The following is a 27412-nucleotide window of genomic DNA, read 5'->3' on the forward strand; positions in this document are numbered from 1 at the left end:
TAAAGTCTCCGAACAAAAGGTTAAAGAGGGGACGCCTGGGTGGCTCAGTTGGTTAAGCAGCTGCCTTCGGCTCAGGTCATGATCCCAGCGTCCTGGGATCGAGTCCCACATCGGGCTCCTTGCTTGGCGGGGAGCCTGCTTCTCCCTCTGCCTCTGCCTGCCATTCTGTCCGCCTGTGCTCGCTCTCTCTCCCTCTCTCTCTGACAAATAAATTAAAAAAAAAAAAAAAGGTTAAAGAGTGGCTGAATAGATTAAAAAACAAGACCCATTTCTATGCTGCCCACAGGAGACTCACTTAAGATTTAAGGACACTGAAAAAGTGAAGTGATGGAGAAAGATGTTTCATGCAAGTAGAAACCAAAAGAAAGCTGGGGTAGCTATACTCACATCGAACAAAATACACTTTAAAACAAAACCTGTAGGGGTGCCTGGGTGGCTCAGTGGGTTAAACCTCTGCTTTTGCTCAGATCATGATCTCAGGGTCCTGGGATCGAGCCCCACATCGGGCTCTCTGCTCAGCAGGGAGCCTGCTTCCCCCTCTCTCTCTGCCTGCCTCTCTGCTACTTGTGATCTCTGTCAAATAAATAAAATCTTAAAAAAAAAAAAAACCTGTAAAGAGAGACAAGGGCATTCCCTAATGGCAAAGGGGTCAATCCAACAAGAGGGTATAACATTTATATATATGCACACAACATAGGAACACCTAAATATATAAAGCAAATATTACAGACCTAAAGGGAGAAATTATCAGCAACACAATAATAATATGGGTCTTTGATACCCCACTTACATCAATGAATAGAATATCCAGACAGAAAATCAATAAAGAAACATTGGCCTTGAATGACACATTAGACCGCATGGGCTTAACAGATATATAAAGAACATTCCATCCAAAAACAACAGAATATATATTCTTCTCAAGAGCTCATGGAACAGTCTCCAGGGTAGAGCATATGTTAGGCCACAAAACAAGCTTAACAAGTTTGAAAAATTAAAATCATAGCTAGCATCTTTTCTGACCACAATGGTACGAAACTAGAAATCAACTGCAAGAAGAAAACTGAAAATTCGCAAATATGTGGAGACTAAACAACATGCTATTGAAAAACCAATGGGTCAACAAAGAAATGAGAAGTGAAATAAAACACCTGAGACAAAGAAAAATGGAAATACAACATACCAAAACCAAGCTCATAGAGATAGAGAATAAATAGGTGGTTGCCCAGGGCTGGGGGGGCGGGTGGGGGGTATCAGTGAAGGGAGTCAAAAGGTACAAACTTCCAATTATCAAATACGTGAGTCATGGGGATGCAATGTACAGCATGGTGTCTGCAGTTGATAATACTGTATTATACAGTTGAAAGTTGCCAAGAGAGTAAGTTTTTAAAAGTTCTCATCACAATGAAAAAAAACCTCTACACATGGGGCAGAAGTTAACTGGACTTACTGTGGTGATCATAATATTCACAAATATGAATCATTTGTTATATACCTGAAACTAATACAATGTATGTCAAGTATACCTCGATAAAAAAAAGGAGGGGGGTACTATGGAGCAAAAGAACTCAGTGTATCAAAATGGCTATTTCTATCTGGAATGGACCGTTTGTGAATGAGGTCACTGACAGCTCACGCATACGTTCTTTCAGGCCACTGGTGGCTCATCTATTCATCCATTCATTCGTTCAGTCAGTCAGTCAGTCAACCAGCAACACCTGTGGAGTGCTTGCTTGCTATGAGTCAGGTGCTCCCCTGAGTGCTGGGAGATAGCTGGGAACAAGCCTGACATGGTCCTTCCTTCACAATCGCACTAAAGAGAAGAAATTAAAACTTAGATCTAAGACCAGTGAGTTTTACTCTGTGAAGATTTCTCTTTTATTTTGTGGCAAATTTAAACCCCAAGTATTCCTTATGTTGACTGTTATATCAGCAATCAGTGTACAACCAGTCATATCAGTATCCTGATAACAGTGAAAATTACAATGGTCCAAGATGAAAATATATGTGTGTATATGTACTGACGTCTTTTTTTAAAAAGACTTATTTATTTACTTGGGAGGGCGTATGAGCGAGGGAATCTTCAAGCAGACTCCCTGCTGAGAGCAGTGCCTGACATGGGGCTCAATCTCCCAACCCTGAGACCATGACCTGAGCCGAAACCAAGAGTCAAGATGCTTAACCGACTGAGCCACCCAGGTGCCCTCATTGATATCTTTTTAAATTTACTTTCTGTGAACCCACCTAAGGACTGACTCTAAAATGATGTATATTTGGCTGTATGGATTTTTATATATCCCATATATGGGATACCTGTGTATACAAGTGTGGTAATTCAATATCTGTGTATGTTTCATATTTCATTGTTGGAAAATATTTCACAACCATTCAGCACAATTCTTAGTCACAGAAGCATTGTGAAATAATTGGCATTTGGAAGACTTCATGGCTCTTGATGAAACATAAAAAATGTCATTTTGAAGATAAATTATTGCTCCTGGAAACTTATCAAGTCCTAGAATCCAAGTTCTAATAGTACACTGTTTTTTGTGAAGCATGTTTGTTTGTAAGTTTACTTTCACATATTTTAATATTTTTGCTATGAAAGCAAAGGAATGTGTGTGTGCACTTTGTTTTCCCCAAAAAATGGCAGGCTAACAACGTACCACAAGAGTAGCACATGCATGTTCAGACTGAAAAAGAAGTTAGTAAACTGGACTGACGATTTTCAACCAAATCTACCTAATGGGGGCTCTCCTCACCTGCAACAATGAGAAATCCATCCAACAGCTGGAAGAGTCCATAGGCCAACGGGAAACTAAGCATCTGGACCAACTGCTTGGTGGTGAAAGACAGCTGGAGCATGGTGACGCACATCTGAATATTCTGAGCTCCAGTTTCTAAGGAAATTGTCCTGCACCTACCAAGGAAAGTATTTTTCAAAAGTTACTAGCAATAAGGACTCTTCTTAAATTTTTCTCTTCTATATAGCAATAAATGTAAGCTATGAGGTTAGGCCACTAAAAATGTTTACTCATTTAATAATTATTTGCTGAGTGTGTCTGCTCTGCAGGTGGCCTTCCGGAGAGGCACTTCGGAACAGGACCCTAGGAACCTGCCTGAAGAATCTGGGTGGAAAGATATGACTGACACACAGGAAAGGTCCAGTAACAACACAAGACAAAATATGATCGTGGGTCAGGGAGATGCTATAAAAATTCATAAAAGTGGCATAAATGGTTAGAGAAGGCTTTAAAAAGGCAAAGGCAGATGAAACGGTGATGGTGTGAGAGCCATTGAACGTGGGACGGTGGCTACAATTAACATTCTAGGGACAGGTATGAGCTGTGCCTACTAGGAGGCAGTACATGTGCCGTGAGCCAGTCTGTGTGGAGTGAGGATTGGAGAGGAGAATGGAAAGGTGAATTAGAGTTATGAAACAGTAGGAACGAAATAAAACTTGAAGGTAAACATAAAAACCCTAAATGAAAGCCAATGTCTAAAACCACCTGTCTAAAATTCTTTGGTGAAAGAATTTAGGAACACAATTTTCCTTCTTTCTACTTTTCCGTAGTTTTCTAATTGCAAAAAGAGAGAGAGAGAAAGAGAGAGAGAGAGAGAAGCCTCACTTGAAAAAGAAAAATCAGGAGGGAGTAAAAGGAAGACATTAGCAGGACATCATGGGTTGGGTTAAGCAGTTTCATCTGTCTTCAGTTTATAAAGGGGGTCTTTGGGTTTCTATAGATGGAAGTGAAGAGAGGAAAGAGGTGTTTCAGAATATAAACCAGCCTCTCTCTACAAGCTGGTTTGGAATATGGAGGTAACCAGGGGAGGTATAATGTGGGCATGAAAATACTGGTACAGGGCAAGTTCTGCAGCTCTTTTTTTATTTGTGCTTACTCTCTGGCTTGCTTTGCTTTGCTTTCTTTAGACCACTCTCCTTTCAGACCCTACCAATTACTTGAGATGATTAAGCTGCACAGCTGGACCTCAAACCTGGGCCATTCACAAGGCAAATGCAGTATATCCATCTGATCCTTCTCTAGCCATCAGGTATGAAAAAAACAAGATTGTTAACTACATTTGGCCATAGCAATACTTCCTCTCCAGATTCAGTTATATTTCAACCACTCAGCAGTCTGTGTTCCTGATTATCGGCTTTGCAAAAAAAACCCCGTTCGATTCCTAACTCCGCCACATTCTGGCTCTATGAACTTGGTCACGTTATTTAATGTCTTGAAGGATTCGCTCATCTGTAGAATGGGAGTACTAATAATAACTACTTCTCAGGCTTGTAGTAAAAAGTAAATGAGATACCACAGACAGAGTCTTACCCTGTACCTGGCATAATCCTCTATGTTCCCCAAGTAGACTAAAAAGAGATTTCTACTACAAAATAAAAATCAAAATGCATACCACTTTCTGTTCTCTTTTACTTAAATCTATCTTTGAAGCTTTTTCATCTCCCAAACTCCACCTCTGAAGTTCAACCACCTAGTTCACTTTTCTTCAGTTATTCTTTTTTGACTTCAGAAGTGGTACATACTTATTGGAAACCTTGGGAAATATACCCCCAAAATTAATAAACTAAAATTACTCTTAATCCTACTACTCAAAATTAAACAGTATTAGCATATGGTGTATTTCTTCCAGTATTTTTCCATGCATAAAATTCTTTTGCTTTCTTCCACAAAATGGGAATCAAAATGTATCCCATTTTCTATTCTCTTTTAAATTTATCTTTTAAGTATTTTCCAAAAGCATTAAAATTGATGCATCATATTCTATCACATAGACACACCATGAATTAAGTATCTCCCTATTGTTAGGTATTTAATTGTTTCTATTTTTAGATTTATAAATAACACTGCAATTAACATCCTTGCACATCAATATTCGCGTGCTTATCTGAGAGTCCTAGCTTCAGGACAGATTTCTAGAAGTAAAATCACTGAGTGAACAGCTATAAATATGTATAAGGCTATTGATATAACGAAATTGCCTTCCGGTGAGTTTTTGACAATTTATGTTCCCTCCAACATTGTATGTTAATACTCATCTATAGATATAACAACATGGAGTATTACCATTTTTAATATTTCAAAAATTTATAAATTATATGCCCCAACTTGTAATGATAATATGTCAGATAAATTCCTTTCTTACGTCTCCAGTTTGTCCTTTCTCCCCTTGTCCCTTAGAACTAGCACTTTTATAGAATTTGGCATAAGTGTGGATAAATGTTTCATCTCTTGAATTTTGCTTATACTCTAGGATGATCTCTGTATTTAATGAGACCATCTCACCCCTATCTAATTACTAGAATAAGAAGAGAAATGTGTCCAGATTCCAACACATGGTGTTAACAACCCAATCCTAATTTCACAGATTACAACTTCCCATCAATCTGGCCTTTACTCTCATTTATGTAAGAACTACCATGATCTTTTCACCCTCTCTGCGTTGAGTTACCCTGTTCCATCCACCTTGTAAGTCAAGACTCCTGACACAGCCAGGCAGCAAAGCCTGCCAGTGGCTGACTGTTTACTTTATCCTCCTCCAAAAAAGTGTAGGGATCATTGAACTGTACCTCTGCCAAGACTGGTGGGTAAGAAGTGCCAGCAGAAAGCCCGTGACATGGCCAATCAAAGGAAAGATGAAACTGATGGTCAGAAGAGTGATGTCTGAATTCCAAGATCCTTTTGCCAACACCACACCAGCAACTGCGACCACCAAAAGGAGGACCCCACCAACAATGGCCCCAATCTAAAGCAAACCAATAAAATACATGTAAACATTATGGTCTTTTAGTTCTATTTTGAAAAGTCCATCACTGTTCTAAGAAGCCAGGAACCTAGGTGTTTTGGAACAAAGAGGGGACTTACCACCAAATCCAATCTCAGTTTAGGGAAAAGAAACTTAAGCTCCAAACTGGTCAACTGACTTGGCTAAGCTGGAAACTGGTGAGGCTTGACACAGTCTAAGCCTTATTTTATGTATTGTTTGCCTTGAAGTAGAGGATTTTGCCAGAAGGAACGGGTAGTGAAGATTTTCATGGATAGGACAAATTCATGAGACAAGTGGAATCTGGCAATAAGTCTCCAATACCCCACTACAGGCACTTCTCAGATCCTTCACTGGTAACCTCTTATCTGAAGTCTGTACTGCCTCGCCATCTGCCACTCTCTTCCTACCACCCCCTCGACTGCCAGTGGCTCCTTACTTGATCCCTGCCCTTCTCTCCTCCAAGTGAAATGCACCCATTCTTTATTAGACAATCTGGGCTGACATTAATGTAACATAAATACTAAGAGATACCTCTTTCCTCTCCCAAATGAATACTGTTCTTCCTTATATTGTTCAGCAAAAACAAGAAACCAACAAAAAGGAATTTCCAATAGTTTCAGTTTTAGATCAGAGAGAAAGGAAGCCAGACCCAGAATATTTGGAGGAAATTAGGACTTTGACAAGCTCCCATTCATACCATGTAGACAACAAAGTATGTAGACAACTTAGTACAGCGTCAACTGGGATTTGAAATGTTTTGAGGTATAGAAGAAGGTGGTCACGGGGAGCAGAACAAAGCCAAAACAAACCAGTGCACTGTAGACCTGCTCCAAGATTATTTTTACTGCTCAACACAAAGACAGACTGGGCCGCTTCTTAATGAGAAGATGCTAGAACACACAAAGAAGTCCTCTGATTGTCAGAATCCCTCTTTGTCTTTCTATCATAAAAGGATTTCAAAGGTTAAAAATTTACCAAGAGCAATGTGTTCAGAAAATATGTCATATCTAGAATTAACAAAGGACCAAGAGCAGAAAATGAAACTATATCAAAATAATGATTAACTTATCCTAGTTTTCTACTAAGGTGCTCCAGAATATTTATGCATATTATTAAATATTTTTTGTCACGCCTCCTATGAAATAGGCAAAAGAAAGGGGTTTTAAATCTGCTCTTTACATACAATAAATGTCACCTACAGAAAATTTACATGATTTCTCCATTGACACTAAGGGACTAACAGAGGATCTGGAAACACCAAAATTAACAAAACAGAGTACGTGATAGTACTTTATCAGAAATAGAGTATTTGAAAAGTAAGAGGTTCCTGATCACACTCGGTCCTCTTGTTTTGCAAACAAAATTACAGCATACACAAACGCGCTGGCCATTCTCTCCCACTGAAATAACAGTCTCCCACTCAAATGCAATCCAAATGTGCAACACTGAAGCCTTCCTCCAGCTCTCTGTCTGCTTGTCAACCCTTCTTCCCCACTTCATCTCACTGGAGGAATCGTGGGAGTTGTTCCGTCTTGTGCCAAAAGGAGAAAGCAGCAGCCTCTGGTGTGGGTACGTGGAGAGGCATGTGGGGCTACACGGCAAAAACGAAATCATAAATCCCGAACTCAAATGAACTGAGATGTATTCGTTGAACCTCCAATTAGCCCCAAATGTCTGTTTCTCTGGAAATGTAAAATGTAAGTAGGGCATCGTAAAAATCTTCATAAAGCAACACATGACGCAATCTTACATCTTCCAAAATGATTCATACTTGGAAAAATCGAAAATATCCTAGGTTGTTGACACATTTGTTGAGAACGCCTCAACATTTTTTAAAGCTATTCTTTTATTTTTAAAAGTCATTTTTAGGTATTTTTAAAAGTTATTTTGGAGATCTTTTTTACACAAAGACATGTGCCTGTTCCTCCAGCAGACAGAGGACAATGCTGGGAAGTCAAGAAGAGGTAGGAGGTTCTAGCTGCCATCACTCCATGGCCAGACTCCTCAGTGCATTCTGCACAATTTCACTTTGACAGTTGTTCACGTGGTCAGCAGCCCTGGTTTGTGTGCACAAACTACAACCCCGGAAGCTTCTTCGGAAATGCTTCTGAAACCACCTCCCCACTTTTTCATGGAAACACCCCTACTCTTCACCCTGGGCCTCCAGCCCTGCACACCTGACCAGCATTGACCTCAACAGCACTCGTGTGGAGCCTGGTAAAGACATGGGCTCTAGGTTCTTCCCTGGCCACACACACGCCGTAGCTTTATAGTCACTAAAGCAGGAGTCCCACACTTATCAGTGTGTCCTAAGCCTCAGTGTGTGGGCCGAAGGGAATGACAGAGCATGGCTGACAAGAGCGGAAGAAATAGGGAGGCTAGATCCAAAAACACAGGACACGTAAGGAAAATTGCTGGGGGTGGGGCTGTGTCCGACTGGCCCGTCTGTTCCAGTCACTGTCTCCATCCGTCTTTCCAGTCTCTGCGTGTAAGGATTCATTTACCACCATTGGGAGCTGCTTACCTTGAGAATGATTTTGGATTGCTTAGGCCACCTGTAATTCACATAGATTCCGAAGGCCACGGGGATGGTCAGGCACACAAGGGTGATTCCTGGGGAGAAGAAAAATCCATCAGACAATATCCCCCTCCCCTGGAGTGCCCAGTCCTCAACCATGTCTATTTCCATTAGATAAAGGCTTTAATTAAGGCTGCATTTTATTTCTGGATCCGCCTCCAAATGTAAAGAAAGGAAAAAAACCTCTGGAAGACGATGTTTGAAGGGTATACATTATGACTGAATGCCACTGTTCATGTCCCATCATTTCCCTCTCCAAATCCCTCTGATGACGACATGGAATTTTAGAGACGACCAGAAATGTAAAAATTAGAAAACAGGAGGAGTCGGCAAACTTCTTTGATTGCTACGCAAGGGGTCAACCCTCTGTGGCCACAGCTCCTATTTCCCCATTTAAAGCCAAAGGGTCAATTGTTTCACAAAGTAAAGAATACCTATTGCAGATATAAAAACAGCATCTGTTCCACATACCAAAGCAATTTCTCATATTCTGCAAGTGTAGCCAAGTAACCCAAAGGTGGGCGGGCAAAAAATGCCCTCTAATTAGCGCAAGTGAATAAAAGCATTGAAGGCAGGCTCCGCAGAGCAGGAATCCACTTGCTTCCAAATCTGGCCAAATGCCTGCAAAACTGGCTGCAAAGTTACATGAGTTGCTCCTAATATGTTGGGTTTTGTTCACAAGTGCCTTTTAGAGTATATTATCTAAACAGAATATGTAAACAACTTACTAATTAGAAAAAGTTGTGCATAAAATTATGATTTCCAATATTTCACTCAAATTTTACAAATTCAGTGGGCTCCAGTGGTTAGGGGAACATGGCTCTATTTCTGTTTTTGAACTGTGGGCCCTGGGCTGTAAAGCTCTCCAAGTGATTACTTGAGACTCCAGACAAGACAGTTTTAAGAATCACAGTTTCAGCCAATTCTCCAAAGACTCTGAGCAAAAGAGAATAACCAGATCATTTCACCAAGGTTTTCTTCCCAGCCTAGTAAGTCGACTGAGATCTCTAGAAAAATGGAAGAGTTTGGGGCATAGGGGTGGCTCAGTCTTTAAGCATCTGTTTTTGGCTCAGGTCGTGATCTCAGGGTCCTGGGATCGAGGCCGGTGTCGGGTGTCCCACTCTGCTGGAAGCCTGCTTCTCCCTCTCCCACTTCCCCTGCTTGTGTTCCCTCTCACTCTCTGTCAAATAAATAAAGTCTTTTTTTTTTTTTTTTTTTGGACAGAGAGAGAGAGAGAGAGAGCTCAAGTAGGCAGAGAGGCAGGCAGAGAGAGAAGGGGGATCAGGCTCCCTGCTGAGCAGAGAGCCCCATGTGGGGCTTGATCCCAGGACCCTGAGATCATGACCTGAGCCGAAGGCAGAGGCTTTAACCCACTGAGCCACCCAGGTGCCCCTAAAATCTTTTTAAAATGGGGGACAGAGTTTAATGAAAAATGACGGTCTTGAAAGGAGCTATGGAAGAAATATGGGTATGGTTGTGGCATGAGGATACGCTCTAACGATAGAAAGGAATCATTCATGTTGGATCATTAAAAATGTCAAGGCTCACAGGCCATGGGAAAAGTGGAGTTTGGGGAAGTAAGGTCTCATTAGACCCACTGTGATCCAGTTAACCTTTGGATCTTAACAAGACCAATGGCTTTGCAGTACACTATATAAGCATGTTTTTAATAAGTAACTTCTCTTTCTTTATTTTCAGATGGGAACTCTTGTAAGGTTAAAAGCTTGGATTTTGTCATCAGATCCCTGAGTCAGCATTCAATTCTTCACTCATCAGCAGCACAAACTTGGTAAAGTAACTTAACAGATTCTATGATCCTAAAAACCTAGGAAGTGGAACCAGTCATAGAATCTATATAGAAGTGTTGGAGAACGTGTTTATTTAGAAACCCACAGAGAGGACACGCATAACAAACACCAGCTCTTGTCATTCCCCTCACCATTACTATTACTATTCCATTCCATCAGCCCCATACAGACCTATGTTCTGATACGGGATGGTAAGATTCTGCTCAAGATTCCAGGACAAGGTGTAGACATACAGGCAGAGCGGCATCATTCCCAGAGCGGCCACTGTGGAACAGGTTGTCATGGTGATGCTGAAAGTGAAATTAAAATGATGCTTAAGAGGAGAAGTTTGAGGGTTGCCTGGCTTGCTCAGTCAGTGGAGCGTGTGACTCTTGATCTCAGGGTCATGAGTTCAAGCCCCACACTGGGCATGGAGCCTACTTTAAAAAAAAAAAAAAAAAAGAGGAAGAGTTTGAAACGATGGATTTAAGTCTTGACCAAAAGCAACACCCAGGGCCTTTGAGATTACGTGGGGCAAGTTACTTGAAGCTCACTCCTGTCTTGTGATTCAACAAATGACAGCTGTATTTGTGGTCTAGAAAGAGATTTCTAGCAGTACTTGATGCTCCTCCATCAACCCATATTTATTTGAGAACCTAGTTGTCCTCAGTGTTCTGGTAGGTGCCATAAGGGGTTTTGTTGGTGGTGGTGGTTTTGCTTTATACAGTTTTTTTTCTATTGAGCTATAATTCATAAAGCATAAAATTCATTATTTTAAGTGTTTTAATATATTCACAAGACTGTGCAACATTCTCTATTTCCATGATTTTTTTATCAACCCAAGGAGAAACCCCACCCCTCAGCTGCTGCTCTTCATGCTCTTCTTTTCCTAGTCCCCGGCAACCAGTAATCCGTTTTCTGTCTTTATCGGATTTCCCATTCTGGACCTTTCATATGAATACTGTCATACAATATGTGGCCTTTTTGTGTGTCTGGCCTCTTTCACTTAGCATAATGTTTTTGAGCTTCAGCCACATTTTATTTTTTTTCTTTTTTTTAAATTTTATTTATTTGAGAGAGATCACAAGTAGGCAGAGAGGCAGGCAGAGTGAGAGGGAGAAGCAGGCTCCCCGCCGAGCAGAGAGCCCGATGTGGGGCTCGATCCCAGGACCCTGAGATCATGACAGGAGCCGAAGGCAGAGGCTTTAACCCACTGAGCCACCCAGGTGCCCCTCAGCCACATTTTAGCAGGTATCAGCATGCCATTCCTTTTCATGATAGAGTAATAGTCTATTGCGTGGGTAGAGCACATTATTGCTGCCCTTCCATTAACTGAGAGACATTTGAGGAGTTTCCAATTTTTGGTTACTATGAATAATGCAGCTATGAATATGTGTGCACAATTTTTTGTGCAGACATGAATTCAGTTCTCTCAGGTGGACACCAGGAGTGGAATTGCTGGATCACAGCTGAACTTGCTCAGGAAATGGTATTTCCAAAGCAGCTGCACCATTTTTCACACCTGCCATCCATCCATGGAGGTGCCCTATTAAAAATGTTTGCCTTAGGAACACCTGGGTGGCTCAGTCGGTTGAGCAACCGATTCTTGGCTTCGGCTCAGGTCACAATCTCATGGGTCCTAGGATCAAGCCCCGTGTAGAGCTCCACGTTCAGCAGCCGTCTGCTTGGATATTCTCTTCCTCTCCTGCTTCCCCTGTTCTCTTTCTCCCAAATAAGTCAATCTTTTTAAAAAACGTTTGTATTTTTAGAAGTTTGCATAAATATTCATAAGAAATATTGGTCTGTAGCTTTGTGCTTGCATAATTTCTTTGTCTAATTTTGCTACCACGAAATGGAAATAGGGCAAGTTTGCCACAAGGCTAAGCATTTGCCCAGCGTGAAGTGTTATAAATATCTGTCAGAAGAAGTTACCCAAACACCGCATGCACTAAGATCCCAAGGGACAGAAAAGGGACTCCCCAGCACAGATTCTCAGACAGAACAAGCTGGACAGAGCCAGAGAATTTACAGAACCATAGCAAGAAAGAACTGATGTGGGATGCTAGACTCAATTAGAAGTCTGCTTTGAATTCTAATGTTGTATAATCCCATGATTAGAAACAGGAATTGGAGTGGTGAGTTGCAATCAAAAGTAAGATTTCTGGACTCCAAAATGGTGCTGTAAGTGACAAAAGCGACCAGACAAAAGAACTGGTCACTTAGCATCAACCTGGGGGGGTGGTGTTACACATTAAGTTAGGGATGACAACAGGACATGCATCAGAAATATCCTGGGTGGGCAAAGGAAAACTCAGGACCACAGCTGCTGTCAGCACTAGACTTGGGAATCTGGCCATCTTGGGAAATGAAATGTAGGTGCAGGAGCTGAATGAACCAAACCCAAACAGCCTGACCACAGCCACGCCACACAGCTTTACCAGGAAAACAAATGACAATAACCAGAACAGAGTTTTGGTCTTTGTTAAAGAAAGCTGGAATGATTTCTTTTTTTTTTAAGATTTTATTTATGTATTTGACAGAGAGAGATACAGTGAGAGAGGGAACACAGGCAGAGGGAGAAGGAGAGGGAGAAGCAGCCTTCCCGCCAAGCTGGGAGCCCTATGTGGAGCTCCATCCCAGGACCCTGGGATCAGGACCTGAGCCAAAGGCAGACGCTTAATGACTGACTGAGCCACCCAGCCGCCCCGAAGCTGGAATAATCTCTGATAGACAATTCATTTCTCTTTGCTGTGATTGAGATTGTCTCCAAGTGAAAAGGATAACAAATTTAGTACTGTGAGTCTTGAGGATTTGCAAGTACATTAATATAGAGGAGTAAAAATCCTTTAGTTTAGAACCTTTAAAGACCTTTTTTCCTTTTTTTTTCTTTTTCTTTTTTAAGAAGACGGGAGGGGCAGAGTGAGTGGGAGGGAGAGAATAAGCAGGCTCCATGCCCAGTGTTGAGCCCATATGGGGCTCGATCTCACGACCCTGAGATCATGACCCATAAAAACTCTTGACTACCACAGTTTTATTGCATCGTACAGAATGCTATTGCTTCCCAAAGTTATAATATGTTGTTTCTATTTTTTCCAAATATATAAAGCCTTATTTTTCTAAGTCTTTACATTTCTTAACTGGAGAACAGGAATTAGTGACACAGTAAAATGCACAGCTTCGTGCAAGGAGGAAAGCATACATAATGAGAGACCAGGGGCTCGGGGAGCAGACACCCTACTCTGGACAGGGGCGAGGGAGGGAAGCCACGGTGCATGTAGAGAGAGAGCAGAGGAGTGGACGGAGACCTAGGAGAACATGCTTCTTGAAAGCTGAGAAGAAAGAGCCCTCAAATGAAAGCTAAATGCCAGCAGAAGATCAAAAAGGATGAGAGCCCAAGAAGTGGATTTGGGACCATCCAACCTTCCCCCAGTTTTCTATGCCTCCACCTCAGAACCATCCTTTCCTCCTTCACCTCTGCTCCCAACTCCCAAGCGTGGGCTGTTCTTTGTCCTCCTCTGGGTGATGGAACCAGTGAAAGAGTCAGTAAAATTAGGGGAACTAGGTAAATGGACATCAGATGTCCTTCAGGCCAATAAAATATTTTTTAATTGCAGGGCAAAATTATACAACCTGTCTAAGCATGTACAAACTGTCTCTAGACAGTTAATGCTGCTCTATTTGATGAGGTGAGGCAAATAGAGCATCACATAACACAACCCGGGGGTAGAGCTAGATAGAGTCTGTCCACCTCAACTCCGGATCCAGGAGTCTGGAAACCTTTGAAGAGTCATTGTTTGAGTGCTCACCACAGACTGCCTTGCGCACAGTACACGCCCACTCTGCGTCCCGGGCACAAATGGCCAAGAGACTGAGAGCCACACCACTTCCCAGCCTACCTCGGGAGCGCACCTTTATGGGAAACTGATTAGCACGGCTCCCAGTCTGAAGATTCAGGATTTTTTCTATCAGATTCTACACTGAGGGGCTTTGCTGTAAATATAAGCCATGTATATTTAGCTTGTATATGTACAAGCATATGTATGGCTTGGGGATATTGAAAGCATTTTCCACCCAAACCTGGCTGACCATGGGCTTACCCTTTCTCAGTGCTGCGGTGTAGCTCTCTGCACTAAGAATGTTCATCCTGGAGGAACAGCTGGCATTGCCCTCTAGACATTTTTATTGGCCTTACCTCATATACCGTATCCTACACCAGTGCTTGTTACCTATCGATGTGTGGCAGGCTGGCTAACTGTGAGTTGCTTGAGGACAAGGACCTTATTGGCTTTGAATCTGGCAGTCTTATGCTATGGCACATTGGAGGAGCTCTTTAAATAATTACTGAATAGGGACGCCTGGGTGGCTCAGTCGGTTAAGCCGCTGCCTTCAGCTCAGGTCATGATCCCAGGATCCTGGGATCGAGTCCCATGTGGGGTTCCTTGCTCAGCAGGGAGCCTGCTTCTCTCTCTGCCTCTGCCTGCTTGTGCTTTCTCTCTCTCTCTCTCTGACAAATAAATACATAAAATCTTTAAAAAAAATAATTACTGAATAAATGTATGAATCAAAGAATGAACCAATGTGTCAGTACCTTGGTGCTAGGACAATGCTCTCTCTGCCTTCCACCTATGTCATGTATCTGAAAGTGAACCTTGAAAATCTTAGTGAAATGATCCCTTCACACTGAATTGCAGTGGCAAACATCTCAGTAGTAACCCAGAAAAAGAGAAATTTTCTTCTAAATAACTAAAATCAAGCTTTTTCAATTACAAATGTAAATAACATTTTAAGGAGCAAATATTTAGCTGATGGGTACCCTTTTCAGAACTCCAGACTTAGGGGGCACCTGGGTGGCTCAGTCGGTTAAGTGCCTGCCTTCGGCTCAGGTCCTGGGATTGAGCCCCCTCTGGGGCTGCCTACTCAGCAAGGAGACTGCTTCTCCCTCTCCCTCTGCCTCTCACCTCCCGCCCCCCACTCATGCTTTCTATGTCTCTCAAATAAATAAAATCTTTAAAAATTTTTTTAATTTAAAAAAATAGAGAAACCCAGACCTAGGTCATTCACAAGTGATTGTATATTTCCCTTCTCTTATTTCTTTCAATCGGTCCTTCTATTTTCTTTTTTAGTTTCTTGTTTCCTTAAGTTTTTCTTTTACACACTCCTATTTTCTAGTTGCTTGTTCAATGAATAGAGGATTTTTCTTTCTTTCTTTTTAGCTTTGTTTTTTTCTTTTTAAAGCAATCACACAGTACACCTTACTCTGCGGCTTGGTTGCTTTTCTCCTCCCCTTAATCATAGATATCCCTTCAGGGCAATACATGTAGCTTAAATTCTTACACTTAAAGAATGCAGAGTACACTGTAATCTAAATATGCCATGTCTTCAATCACTTCATTAGTGATGAATAAATTGCTTTGAGTGCTTTTCCACTATAAACAAAGTTATGATAAACATTCTTATATGAATTTCACTTGAAATAATTCTTTTATTTCTGTAGAATAGATTCCTCAAAACGGAATTGCTATGTCAAAGGTCTGTTTTTTATTTCAACAGATACCACCATATTATTTTCCAAAAAGACTGTTACTTTCACAATCTTGCCCAGTACTGGATACAATCAATCCCTTTTAATTCTCATGAGAACATTGAAAAATACACCTGTTAAGGCGCCTGGGTGGCTCAGTTGGTTAAGTGACTGCCTTTGGCTCAGGTCATGATCCTGGAGTTCCAGGATCTAGTCCAGCATCTGGCTCCCTGCTCAGTGGGGAGTCTGCTTCTCCCTCTGACCCTCCCCCCTCTCATGTGTTCTCTCTCTCATTCTCTCTCTCGAATAAATAAAGAAAATCTAGAAACAAAACAAAACAAAAAACAAAACAGAAAAATATCTGTTATTTTATTATATATCTGACCCTCTATGAGCTTGTGCTTTCTTTCATACTTACTGACCTCTTGGATGTCCTCTGTAAACAGCTTTGTCTGTCTGACTTTTTCTTCTCTACTTGTAGGAGCTCTTTTAAAATTAGAGTGTGTATCATCATGTATAATACAAATAGTGTCTGCAAACTTACTGTATGTTTTTGACTATACTCATGGCAATACACTGAGATACTCGTATCTGTCCATTTTTTTTAAAAGATTGTATTTATTTGACAGAGAGAGAAACAGCAAGAGAGGGAACACAAGCAGGGGGAGTGGGAGAGGGAGAAGCAGACTTCCTGATGCAGGGCTCTATTCCCAGGACCCCAGGATCATGACCTGAGCCAAAGGCAGACACTTAAAGACTGAGCCACTCAGGCGCCCTCTGTCCATTTTTTTAATGGCTTCTGAGATTTTCTTGTTAAAGATTTCTTCCTATCCTAAGGGTATTCAAATGTTGTCCCCACTTCTTACTTTTTTATAGGTTGATATTTTATATTTATATTTTTAGCTCATTTAACATTTATATTTTATATGGTGGAAGGTCTGAGGCTAATCTATGTCTTCTATATTGAGGGGCAAGTATGTCAATACTATTCTTTAAATAAGTAATTTTCCAGTAAATTGAAGCGCCAACCTCCTTATATGTTAAATGTCCAAAAGTATTCAATGTATTTTTTTCCTAAGCAAATACCAGACTCCTAATCACATTGTTTTCATAGTGTGTTTTCACATATACTAGAACAAATACTTCCACTTAAATTTTTTTTTAAGATTTTATTTATTTATTTGACAGACAGAGAACACAAGTAGGCAGAGAGGCAGGCAGAGAGAGATTGGAATGAAAGCAGGCTCTCCACCAAGCAGAGAGCCCGACTTGGGGCTCGATCCCAGGACCCTGGGTCTATGACCTGAGCCGAAGGCAAAGGCTTTAATCCACTGAGCCACCCAGGTGCCCCTCCACTTAAATTTTTCTTTTCAAACTTTTCTTAGCAGTTTTTGCATATATTTTTGTTCTATATGAAGTTTAAAATTATTTTATCCTATTAAGAAAGATTACTTGGAGCAGACTTCTTCCTACCTAGAGAACAGAGAAAGGAAGAAAAGCAGTTTGCCACAGCTCTCAAAACTGTATCCACGAAGAGGGTAAAGGGAAGCTCTTCCAAATTCTTAGCCTATGATAATGCCACATTCCTTGGCTCTTGATATTACTAAGTCCTGAAAGAAATTCCACATTACATTGCTTTAATCTTGAACTTCTGGAGAAGTTGCATAGCACTTTCCCACTGAATTGTTTTGGCACAAACAGCAGAGAGGCAAGATTCATAACTGTGGGAAGCAAATGTGAGATTTCTATCAGACTGATTCTTTATCCCTGATTACATAGGTTTCTGCTTCTGTCCTTTACACAAATGTTCAAGCCCATGGTGCTTGATAGATGGTGCTCTGCCAACTGTTAGAAATACCCACAAAGTTTTTTCTGTCTCCCTCAAATGAGTAAATAAAATCTTTTTAAAAAATGGGGCACCTGGATGGCTCAGTCAGTTAAGCGTCCACCTTGGGCTCAGGTCATGATGTCCAGTCCTGGGACTGAGCCACATGTTGGTCTCCCTGCTCAGTGGGGAGTCTGCTTCTGCCTCTCCCTCAGCCCCTTCCCCTGCTTGTGTGCTCTCTGTCTGTCTCTCTGTCTCTCTCTCAAATGAATAAATAAAATCTTAAAAAAAAAAAAAAGAAATACTCACAAAGCTGTAAAAGCACACAGTGAACGTGTGTGAGTACAGTGGAAGTTACACCTTTCCTTTTACTGCCATGAAATCCCAGTGTAGTGTAAATGGAGGATGTGGCTAACTGGGTCTCTTGGCTGTTCACATTTAGGAAAACTGTTGGCAAAAGCTGACTTCAGTATAACAAGATTCCACTTGCACTGAGAAGAATGGTATCACCCTCCCCAAATTATTACAGAGAATAATGAGACAGCTTCAGCAAGTCCGGACAAACAGGTAAATCCTGCCCCTCCATTAAAACAAGGAAATGACATATATATGCAGTATATGAAAACACAGTGCCTGTAAGTATACCATTTTGCAATTGGATTTAAATTATGTAAAGGTTGTTTTTGTATCAAACTAATAAAATTAGGAATTCTAACATTCAAAACTATGAAAGTACACACTTGCTTCTCCACTGGAAAAAAATTAAGAACCATGTGGCTAGGCAAATGAACATGGAGTACGCCATCAGCTCAGGTCCAACCAACTTGGCCTTAGAAAAGAGTTCAAGGCCAGGTTTTCTATCCCCCAATCTAAATGTTACTCCTGTCTGCTGCCTCTCCACAACAATAACTAGCATTTGTTGAGCACCACCTGCTAAGTATTATACCTCATGCTTTTAGGTATATGTTCCCTTTTCATCTATACAGTAACCATAGGATAGGTATTTTTTAAGATTTATTTATTTATCCATAAGTGACTCTTAATCTCACAAAACAAACTGAGGGTTGATGGGGGGAGGGGGGTTGGGAGAGGGGGGTGGGGTTATGGACATTGGGGAGGGTATGTGCTATGGTGAGTGCTGTGAAGTGTGTAAACCTAGCGATTCACAGACCTGTACCCCTGGGGATAAAAATATATTATATGTTTAAAAAAAATAAAATAAGTAAATAAATAAATAAAAGATTTATTTATTTATTTTAGAAGTGCGGAGGGGTAGAGGTAGAGGTGGGGAGAGGGAGAGACAGTCTTAAGCCAACTCTGGGCTGAGCTAGGGGCCCGACGTAGGGCTCAATCTCAGGACCCTGAGATCACGACCTGAGCCGAAACCAAGAGTCAGATGCTAAACTGACCGCACCTTCCAGGCACCCCACCATATGTGTAGGCATTATTTCCATTGCATAGGCAAGGAAATGAAGGTACAGAGACTTAGAGAAAGTTTCATGGAGTCACATGGATTCAATCGAAGTTCTCTCTTTTTTTTTTAAGATTTTATTTACTTATTTGAGAGGAAAAGAGAGAGAGCACAGCAGGGAGGAGCAGAGGCTGAGGGAGAAGTAGACTCTCTGCTGAGCAGGGAGCCCGATGCAGGGCTCCATCCCAAGACCCTGAGATCATGACCTGAGCTGAAGGCAGATATTTAACCAACTGAGCTGTCCAGGCACCCCGAAGTTCTGTCTCCTAAGATGATCTTCAGTTCCCTACCAGACCATGTCAGCCTGACCTGAAGAATCCAAAGTTCAGGTGCCTGCTGAAGGACCAAGAGCTACTTTAAAGGTCAAAGGCCAAAACTGGCCACTGAACCCCTCAGGCTCCAGGACACAACTACATCCTTGGGGAAGAATGGACCTCGAATATCAAAAGTTATCGAACTAAAGACAGTGGGAGTGGTCCTGAGTCACACCAGTAAACAGACTGCATTTCCAGAGGGGTTTCTAAATCACACACAGGCAATCAGAAAGTTCCCTTCAGTTGCTGACGTGGCATTTTGGAGCCCTTCCCACCTCCAGGCTGGCACTGAGCATGCAGAGGTGAGCAAGCCCTCGAGGGGACTGCAGAAGTCATGGGTCAGGCAGATGAGTAGCTCAGGGCATACCACGCCCTCCTACAGATAACAAGCAGTACATATTTGGGGGGGCCTTGGTGGCTCAGTCATTGAGCATCTGGGGTCCTGGGATCAAGCCCCAGGTGGGGCTCCCTGCTCAACGGGGAGCCTGCTTCTCCCTCTCCCACTCCCCTCTGCTTGTGTTCCCTCTCTTGCTGTCTCTGTCAAATAAATAAATATAATCTTAAAAAACATAGTAGTAGTACATATTTGGTGCTATGGGGACAGAGAAGGCAGGCATCTCTGTCAAACAGTTTCAAAAAGAACATTGAAAACTGGGGTGGGGGGCGAGGAACACAGACTTTACAAACTGCTTTTCTTTTCCCATTATCCAAAATACTTAAAACTTAAAAAGGCCTCAGATCCACTGCGCTTTATACCCAAAAGAATTGAAAGCAGGAATGCCAACGGATACGCACACTCACGTTCACAGCAGCATTATTCACAAAGCCAAACGAAGGAAACGATGCAGTGTCCGTGGACAGCTGAATGGATCTGGAGATTTGCACATGCGCATGTATACACGGGATGAATACACACAATATACAGCCTTAAAAAGGAAGGATATTCCGACACATGATACAACAGGGATGCACGCTGGAGACATTATGTTAAGTGAAGAAGTCAGTCAGATAGAAATCTAAGTCAGATAGAAAAGGACAGATATTGTACGATTTCACTTAGGTGAGACATTTAGTCCAATTCAAAGAGACAGAAGGGAGATTGTGGTTGACAGGGTCTGAAGGGGAAGGGGGTTATTGTGTAAGGAGTACGGAGTTTCAGTCTGAGAAGATAAGAACTATGGAGAGACGGCCACTGCTGACCCACAGCAACGGCAGTGGACTAATAATGCCACTGAACTGTAGCCTTGAAAACGATTCAAATGGTCGATTTTATGTTCTGTACATTTTAAAAGGACCTTAGAGAGTCTAATGCATTGATTCTACGAAAGAGGAAATTGAGGTCCAGAGAAGCAATTATTCAAAGTCACACAGCTTCTTTTTTTTTTTTTTTAAGATTTTATTTATTTATTTGACAGAGAGAGATCACAAGCAGGCAGAGAGGCAGGCAGAGAGAGAGGAGGAAGCAGGCTCCCTGCTGAGCAGAGACCCCCGATGCGGGGCTCGATCCCAGGACCCTGAGATCATGACCTGAGCTGAAGGCAGCGGCCCAACCCACTGAGCCACCCAGGTGCCCCAGTCACACAGCTTCTTGAGCAGAGACGAAAACACAGACCCTGACACGGTGCTCTTTTGCCGGCCCCTTAAAAAGACGCAGAGCATTTCGTGCCGGCTGAGATTCTACGCACTTCATGTATATTCATTCAACCGTCAGTACAACCCATGAGGCAGGTTATGCTTCCCCCTATTTTAGAAGTGAGGAAACTGAAGCATAAAGAATTTTTTTTTTTTTTTAATTTTTAAGAGAGAGAGAGAGAGCACACAAGTGAGGAGGGGGAGCAGAGGAAGACAGAGAATCTTAAGCAGGCTCCACACTGGACGCGGAGCCCAAGGCGGGGATAGTTCTTACAACCCTGAGATGATGACCTGAAGTCAAGTCGGACACTTAAACCAACTGAGCCATCCAGGTGCCCCTGAAGCATAAAGAATTTATATAGTCTGCCAAGATGACCCAGTTAGTGACAGCTCTGCTTGCTGGCCCCAGGGTGCACTTAACCATTACAGTATAATGCCAAATCCTAGTTTTCACGTCCTACCCTCAAAGGCAAGAATTCTGTCCATCTTTAGTACAGTAGATTGTAAAAAGGTCCCCAATTGGGGCACCTGGCTGGCTCAATGGGTTAAAGCCTCTGCCTTCGGCTCGGGTCATGGTCCTGAGGTCCTGGGATTGAGCCCCGCATCAGGATCTCTGCTCAGTGGGGATCCTGCTTCCTCCTCTCTGTCTCTTCCTGCCTCTCTGCCTACTTGTGATCTCTGTGTCAAGTGAATAAATAAAATTTAAAAAAAAAAAAAAAGGTCCCCAATTCTTCACCCTGTTCTTAGCCACGCCCTCTGCAATTTGACCTTGCAGCTCACCCATCAAGAGGCAGAAACTACTTCTCCATTCCTTGAATCTGGGCTGGTCTTGCAAAAGGCACTGGCCAATGGGATGCGGTAAAAATGATGATGAACTGGTTTCCAGCCCAGATATCAAGAGACTTTGTATGCTTCCTCTTTTTCAGAACCTGCTTCTATCATATGATCAGGTCTAGGCTAGCCTGCTGGAGAAGAGAGACCTTCTGGAAGAGAATCCAGTAGTCCCAGATGAGGCTATCCAAAACCAATCTACATTTATCCAGTCCCCACACATGTAAAAGAACCTAGCCAAGATGAGCTGAGCTCAGTCCAGGAACAGGGTAATTTTTTAGGCTCTTCATATATATACACCAGCCTGTTGCTTTCCAGAACAATTATAATGAAGAACAATATTATGACTAGAAGGGACCAAATAGGCATTCCAGGTGAGGGAATGGAAGTTGGGAAAGTGTGGGATATATTCAAAGAACAGTGAGTAGTCCATTTTCACTACAGACTAGTTTGTGCTTATTAGGAAATAAACCCGGAGAAGTATGTTAGACCTGGCTTAATGTCTACCCAGGTCTCTAGGTGTTGAGAAGCCTTTATATGCATAACATGTCCATTTCTGTTTACAATACCATAGGAAAGTGTTATGATTTCCAGTTATAGGAAAGAGTTACCAAGTCCGGATTTAAATATAGATAGTCTGACCCCAGAGCTGCCTCATCCACATACTCAAACCATGGTGGAGAGACCCAAGATGGCGAGAAGACTGTGAAGATGCTGCAATTGGCCAGGAAAGGAATTATGAGGGCCTGCCCTAAGGAACAGGCAGTGGAGAGGAGGAGGAAGCACTGGCTGTGAGTGACAAATGAGAGGATGGGCCACAGGTCTAGACATCGGATTGAGTGAATTAGCTGAAGAATGAAAGGAGCCACAGGGGAATGCTTAGGTGATGAGCCCAGGTGACTGGGACAGCGAGGGTGTTATCGTCTCACACGCAAAATGCAGAAACTGGTTTATACATGTTGATTCTGAAACGCCCTGCTTGGGGTGAACACCAGGAGAACTACAGGTAGACTGAATGAAGTACAGAATTAAGGCATGAGAAATATGTTTGGGCGATCTGCGCAAAGCTAGACTTCAATTTCCTCTTTAGTGAAACAAAGATGTTCTAAAGTCCTAAGGTTTTATCTAGCATGAAAACAGAATTGCTACAAAGGACTATCTGATTTTTTTTTTGTCTTGAAAGTTATTTTTGTTGGTAATCAAGTGGGAAGAAATGTAATGAACTTGGACACTCAATCAAGAACACTGAATTTTCTCCTAGTTGCAATTTTCACTGAGAATTAAGATTTTTGTTACTCGTATCAATAAGCTTTTGAAAATCTAATGTTTAGTCACCGTTTTAAAATTTTGTTTCTTACAGGGTTTGGTTTTGTTTTGTTTTTTGCTTATTTTTTGTTTGTGAGATTCACAATCAAAATTTCTAAAAAGGGGGAGAAGTAGTTAATATTTATTACGTATCTACCATGTGCCTGGCACCCTGAATGTATATTTCCTCCTTAAAATACAGTCTTGTGGGGAATAGGTAATTGTAACCCATTTTACAAATGAGGAGATGAGGTTTATAGGTTAAATAATTTGACTAACATGAAACTAATTAAGGACAGAGTTGGCAAAAGGAAGTAAAATGAGCTTTATCTTTTATAGACTTCCTATTCACTGGTACTTTTATTACAATGTCGACTAATAAAAGATGAAGTTAATAAATGTTCTCTTTCCCAGAGCAGAAGTGTTTGAGAACACTACTTTAAGATTTTTTTTTTTTTAAAGATTTTATTTATTTGACAGAGAGAGATCACAAGTGGGCAGAGAGGCAGGCAGAGAGAGAGAGAGAGAGAAGGAAGCAGGCTCCCCGAAGAGCAGAGAGCCCAACACGGGACTCGATCCCAGGACCCTGAGATCATGACCTGAGCTGAAGGCAAAGGCTTAACCACTAAGCCACCCAGGTGCCCCACTGCTTTAAAATTTATGCTCCTACTCAGAACAGAAGATCAAGTTTGTGTTAATAAATGGCATGGAAGAAAATGCCTAAATTGCAGGGTGATGAGAAACAGATGTAAATTCCCATCTGCCTTATTCCATACTTGGCTGTAGCATTTGGCGAACTCCTTAACCAATCTGAGTCCCCATTTTCTCAGCTGTTAACACTCAGGATAAGAAAGGGTCACTTACAAAGTTATTATGAGAACCACGAAAGAAGAGAAAGAGTACAGAAAGCACCTACCTCATGCCTCACAACATACTCACTCAACTTATACAATGTCCTTTTCCTTTCCAAGAATATTTAGGCCCCACAACTTACCACTGATATGTAGACTGCATAAAGAATACTTTTCATCTTCCAATTTTCATGTTAATGATCAACTTTATGTAATCAGCATTAGCAGTGCATATTAATGTATTTTTTTTTGGATTAGTGATTCTTTTCAAACCCCCAATAAGTGGGTAACTCAAAGCATTGTCATATGAAAATATGAACCCATTAAAAATCACATGTGAAACAGTTTGTCTGCTAAGCATTCAGCACATGCAGGGAACTGGAAGCCCAGACCTATAGCTGTTCCACTGATGCCAACTCCCAGCACCACCAGCACCTTGGATTCGCCATGAGCGCGTAATAAATCTCAACTACATGACATACACATCGAGCAAAGATTTACATTCATAACTCATCCTCCCCTTGCGTAGGAGGTGAAACGGTTCATAAGTAAACAAAGAATCTAGAAAGACCACTGTTTTTTGCTTTTATTTTCCCAACTGTGCCTTCTCTATTCTTTCTCTAAAAAAAAAAAAAAAAGGGATTTTATTTGTTTCTTTGTCAGAGAGAGAGAGAGAGCACAAATGGGGGGAGCAGCAGGCAAAGGGAGAAGTATTCTCTCCACTGAGCAGGGAGCCCAACTCGGGGCTTGATCCCAGGACCTGGGATTATGACCTGAGTTGAAGGCTGCAGATGTTTAACGGACTGAGCCACCCAAACGTTCCCTCTATTCTTTCTTCAAATGCCCCTTTTTCAGTATCAAAAGAGGTACTCCCAAAGATATGTGATTAATTCATCCTCATTAAAGTGTAAATGAATAATAAAGCCTAGTGTCTCCCACAGAGCATTTATTTACACAACTGGGTAAGGTCCCTGGCTTAACCCAAAAGAATGAGACGCTAATGATGAATGTTTAGTCTGCAAACCAACAAGAAAGAACATTTTCAGTCATGAAAGTCTTGATGTTGCTCCCCAGGTCAACTCAACTAACTCCAGCAGCACTTAAAACAGGCTATGTCTGTCACATACCCCAAAAGCCCCTTTACCCAGTGCTTCCAAATACTTGCTTCATAAGATAGATGTCAAGGTAACACCTGCTGACTAGAGCTACAGGGGCGCCATTCCGGTTCTGCCACCACCACTCCCACCACCACCAAAGAGACCCCTGCCATGAGCTTTCTGGGATGCTCAGCCTATGTCCTGGGAGACTGGGAACCGAGACTGTTAACACTGCCAGTGTGGGCGAGAATGAGTTCATGCCTAGGACGGGCCATCGGGGGAGGAGGAAACCTGCCTCCACTATTACACATGAACCGAGCCCCACTACTCAGAGAAGCAGCTGCCAGTAACACAGCGGATGATCACAGCCCAGCACATTTTAAGCTCAGAAAGGAAAGTCCTTTCTCTTTTTCCAGGATTAGAATCCATAAAACACTACGCACTGGAACCTCTACCTAAAGATCAGCAGAATTTAAACACAAAGGTGTCAGGGCTATCGGGGGAGACTTCCGGGCTTCCCTAGTGTACCTTACCTGAGATCCATATCTCCTTCGACCCAGAAGGTGAAAATGTTGGAGATGGTTCCCCCAGGGCAGCACCCCATGATGAGAACGGCAATTGCTTGGACAGGCTTCAGAGAAAAACTGATGGCCAGGAGATAGGCTGTGAGAGGCATGAGGCCAAACTGGCAGAGGAGTCCCACAGCAATGCCCCAGGGTCTCCTGATGTGTGCCCAGAGCTTCTGGAACTCCACAGAGCATCCCAGGGAGAACATGAGCAGGCCCATCATCACGGCGGACACCACTGTGAAAACGAGTTCAAGGTTCCCATGTGCCTCCGGTCCCACTGGCAGCTCCTCTTCTGAACTGTTAGCAGCACAGGCTGAGCTGCTGGAACAGTTGGCTCTCATCTCTTCATCTCCTTAAGGCAGCATCACAAATGAACGTCTGCCGCAATGGCTGGGCAGGTCTCAGCCACGTTTTGTAATAATGCAACCAAGTCATGCATGGAGAATCATTCCAATGCTTATTGGCCAGCCAGGTGATTCAGCCTAATCTGATCAATGCATTCATGAATGGCATTATAAAAGTAATTATCATGGGCACGAAACATATAATAAACTGCAGTAAGTAAGGCTTTCCACTTCTGTTCTTACTCACCACTGAATATTCAAGTGAAATGAGACAAGCAAATTTATTGTCAAGTGGAGTGACTGGGCTGTGTCGTCAGCATCACATTGTGTTCCAGGAAAATGGGTTGAGTGCCAAGACATAATTTGTCCAAATTCAATGGGGATTTCAAAGAAGCAGGATGCAATGCTTTGTGGAGAGGAAGGCTAACTGGAAAAAACAAAGGCGTTAAGCCAAAGCCACTCCCCCTCGCATTAGCAAAACATTTCTGTTGAAAATATTAAAGCAAAAGTTCAGTTAAGAAAATGTCAGGAGGGAGCAAGGATCGATCATTTCAGGAGTGCTTCAGAATTGGTCTCAATTTTTCTTCTTTATTGATTTCTCTCTTTTTTTTTTTTTTTAAGTACACTCCAAACCCAACCTAGGGCTTGAACTCAGGACCCTGAGGTCAGGAGTTGCATGCTCTACTGACTGAGCCAGCCAGGCACCCCTCAGTTTGTCTTCTTTTTCTACTAGAATTTGTATCTGAAGCCAGTAATTAAACACCTGAATAGAAAAAAGAATAATATGGTATTAAGCACCTGAATTGTTTCATCGAACATGTGAAAACTCATTTCTGTACCCAAAATAATACAAGGAAGCTGTCACTTTCTTTTGGAGAACAGAGTCGGCTTTGGGATGCCACACCCCTGGGTCTTGTGATGAGGCCTGGGAATTCTGGAAGAGAATGTAATAAAGAGCTTGTCTTGAAGGCTGGGGATAGTCTGAGGCCAGCCTCTGACCGCAATGGCCCAGGGGCCCTTCTCTTTGTCTTAACCACACAGACACACATCTCATTGGAAAACCAGACAAGGAAAATATGGTTCCATGAAACTAAACCTACAAAAGAGCAGATGCCACACCCTTTCTCAGAGAGCAGAAAGTTTATTTATGGGGTAATGGTTGGTGACAAGGTACACTTTATAAAACACCTCTACCTGTCTTAAGAGGAATATTAGCTATGCATTGCTTATTTTTGGATTAGCAAGTTATTTTCCATGACAAAAAGCTCTGAGCATGTTTGCTACATAAAAATACAAATTAAGGAGCACCTGGGTGGCTCAGTTGGTTAAGCATCTGCCTTTGGCTCAGGTCATGATCCTGGGGTCCTGGGATCAAGTCCCACATCAGGCTCCCCACTCAGCGGGGAGTCTGCTTCTCTCTCTGCCCCTCCCTCTGCTTGTGCTGTCTCCCTCTCAAATAAATAAATAAAATCTTGAAAAAATACAAATAAAATACAAATG

The 27412-nt window shown here is 42.1% G+C and overlaps 1 protein-coding gene across 1 annotated transcript in view; it reads right to left on the bottom strand.

The window, feature by feature from the left end:
- The window catches only part of SLC10A6 (solute carrier family 10 member 6), a 29579-nt gene extending 3663 nt beyond the window's left edge, over positions 1-25916 (bottom strand). The window contains exons 1-5 of the mRNA XM_047717912.1: positions 25533-25916; positions 10345-10463; positions 8312-8400; positions 5591-5766; positions 2763-2920 (exon numbers count right to left, since the gene is read on the bottom strand). Of these exons, the coding sequence (XP_047573868.1) occupies positions 2763-2920; positions 5591-5766; positions 8312-8400; positions 10345-10463; positions 25533-25909 (919 nt within the window). The 5' untranslated portion in view covers positions 25910-25916. The remainder of the gene's footprint in view (positions 1-2762; positions 2921-5590; positions 5767-8311; positions 8401-10344; positions 10464-25532) is intronic.
- Positions 25917-27412: the final 1496 nt, after the last annotated feature.

This window comes from Lutra lutra, chromosome 2, assembly GCF_902655055.1.
Source record: "Lutra lutra chromosome 2, mLutLut1.2, whole genome shotgun sequence".
NCBI lineage: Eukaryota > Metazoa > Chordata > Mammalia > Carnivora > Mustelidae > Lutra > Lutra lutra.